General features: G+C 40.5%; 1 protein-coding gene across 1 annotated transcript; it reads left to right on the forward strand.

The window, feature by feature from the left end:
* Positions 1–1,301: 1,301 nt before the first annotated feature.
* Positions 1,302–2,674, forward strand: BDR25DRAFT_352496 (uncharacterized protein; the record flags this gene model as incomplete). Its single annotated transcript, XM_033695019.1, has 7 exons — positions 1,302–1,343; positions 1,407–1,536; positions 1,686–1,924; positions 1,975–2,085; positions 2,164–2,203; positions 2,234–2,606; positions 2,647–2,674. 7 exons carry the CDS (start codon positions 1,302–1,304, stop codon positions 2,672–2,674), a joined length of 963 nt encoding a protein of 320 aa, XP_033550858.1.
* Positions 2,675–2,686: the final 12 nt, after the last annotated feature.

The following is a 2,686-nucleotide window of genomic DNA, read 5'->3' on the forward strand; positions in this document are numbered from 1 at the left end:
AAAATAGAAAAGAATATAGCATAGAGAAAAACAAAGTATAAATAAAAACATAGTATATAAAAAATATAGTATATAAAAAATATAAAATAAAGAAAAGCATAGCGTAAAAAAATAAAGTAGAATAAAAAATATAAGTAAGAAAAAAAAGTAAAGTATATAAAAAAAGTATTATATATAAACAAAGTATAAATAGAAATAAAAGATATAAAAGATATAAAATAAAGTTATAAAGAAAATATAGTAGAAAAAAAGTACAGTATAAAAAATAAATGTAAATATAAATAAAAAAGTAAAGTAAATAAAAGTAAGCGTAAATAAAAAAAATAGTATAAAAAAAAATATAGTATAAAGAATTATAAAGTATTAAAAAAGTTAAATATAAAAAAAAAGTATAGTATAAAAAAAACATAATATATAAAGACATAGTATATAAAAAACATAATAAAAGAAAAAGTATAGTATAATATAGTAAGAAAAAAGAATAGTATAGAGAGAAATATAGATAATGTAAATAAAAGTAAGTATAGTATAAAGAGAGTATTATATAAAATACTTAGGTGGGAAACAGTACTACTGCCATAGGGTTAAGTTGCCCCCCGGGGCGAGAATGTATATATTGTATATGCTATTAAGGCTTACCCCTAGGGGCAAGAAGTCCTGGCCCTGAATCCATTGCCTCTAGCCTCTAGCTTAAAGGCTTGCCCCTAGGGGCAAGAGCCGCCTGCCCTGCATCTATATGCCGCTAGGCTCTAGACTAAAGGCTTGCCCCTAGGGGCAAGATCTTTCTCCACTATGTCCTTGCATGTGGTTTCTGTCCAAAAGGCTTGCCCTAAGAGGGTACAAGCTTCCCGCCCCCAGCATCCTTACCCCTTAGAGTAAGAACTAAAGTGGCTTCGCTAAAACAAATAACCGCCTGCGCTTCCTCTCTGCCTTCTCTCTGCCTTCCCTCTTCCTGCCATCTTCTTGTTCGCATTTAACACTAGACCTATTGCAAAATGAAACGCCAAAACCTATTAACCTCTAGTAAGGGAAGGAAGAAGCAGTGTTGTTAAGAGCCTAAGTCTAAAGCTGTAGCCCTTAAGGAGATAGAGTTAGTTTATGAGCTAGCAAAACTGTATTAACTGGCAACAGCAAAATTCCTGATTAATGCACTCACCCCAGAATAGACTGTTGGCGGAAACTGATCTATTAACAAGGCGCACAAGCAGCAGCTTTGTGAGATATTTAGTGAACAAGGCGTTCTTTAAAGGGACCTAGGTTATTGACTTAGAATAGCGTGCACTAAAGAGCAGGTGAAGAAGATGCTAGATCATCTCAGCTGGGAGCAGGCGCAGGATGGACAGGTTGCCGCTGCAAGAGAGGATATGCGGGGAGAGGAGTTTAAGTAGCCTTCATTTGAAGATTAGGATATGGTAGTGGGAGAGAAGGCTAAACTTATGGCGGGCAATTATAGAGTAGAGGCTCTGAAGAAGCGCCTGCGGCTTTTAGGTTGCGGCAAGGAAGAGCGATGGTGGATTTGCGACATTTACAACAAAGGTTAAAACCCGCCCCCTCTGAGACAAGCGAACTAATGCAAGCTAATACAAAACAAGACGCACTGCCACCGCATCTACGCACTAAGCTTCGGGCTAACTGAGAAGATTTAATTCTGCCTGACAACTATAGCCAGATATAGACAGAGTTAGCGACCTTGTCGTCTTCAGATAATACACTTTTCCAGGGCCCAAAGACAGAGGTAGAGCGGCAAATGCTAGAACACCTTGGGCTAAGTGGTCGAGTCAAATTTCCAGTGAGGCGACTAGGCACTCTATGGAGGAATCAGAATTGGAAGCAAATGATTACAAGATGGTGCGAATTCTTGCTTGGCCAGGCAACATTTAACATTTCTACATTTGAATGGATGGCGAGCTGCAGGATTGACGATGTAAGTGGATACTACTAAGAGCAATTAGAATCGCACTAAGAGTACAACAGTTCTGGTTCACCACGTTCCACTCTGTAATTAACTCAATATCTCAAATACGCAGTGAATTCAGCATTGACGTCCAGTCTAGTGACTGGATTCAGTTGGCAAGTCTCCCGCAAGTACGAAAGCCTGCAGATGTTTAACAACTATTCTACCCTAACCTGGACAACTAAAAAGACGTTACCCTCTGCCGACAGCAAAACCTTTTCTTGACAGCTGGCGACGACGTATACGATAGTCTGTATTGATTTGTGCTTTCAACGCCAGACCTAGGCTTTGCGGACGTCCACTCCCTCCTTAAGACCACGAAGCAGGAGGGGAAGGTAATGAGCATTGTCATGTCCCATGTTTGCCAATGGCTAAACCGTGATCCTGCAAGAGTCGGCGAGCGTGACAACAACAAGCCTCTCCTACGCAAGGATTTCCTGCCAGCTTTGCGGGAGAAGTGCGGCGATGATGCGGAGAAGCAGTCTATAAAACTCCAGGAGCGTCTTTTGGGGTACGTCAGAGACAAAATGAGCGATTTCACCAGCCCAGGAATGGAGCATTACCTACACGAGTACCCAGACAATGCCAGGGATGCTTATGCTAAACGGTTCGAGCATCAGGCATGGAGAGACATGCTGATTCTTGTTGTTGAGTTGGCCGGCCCGCATCTACAGCACGAATGCCTGGTGCAGTTCAACACTAAGGATCCTAGGGAGATAAGCTCAAAACCTG

This window comes from Lindgomyces ingoldianus (genome assembly GCF_010093535.1).
Source record: "Lindgomyces ingoldianus strain ATCC 200398 unplaced genomic scaffold BDR25scaffold_8, whole genome shotgun sequence".
In the NCBI taxonomy this organism is placed as follows: Eukaryota; Fungi; Ascomycota; class Dothideomycetes; order Pleosporales; family Lindgomycetaceae; genus Lindgomyces; species Lindgomyces ingoldianus.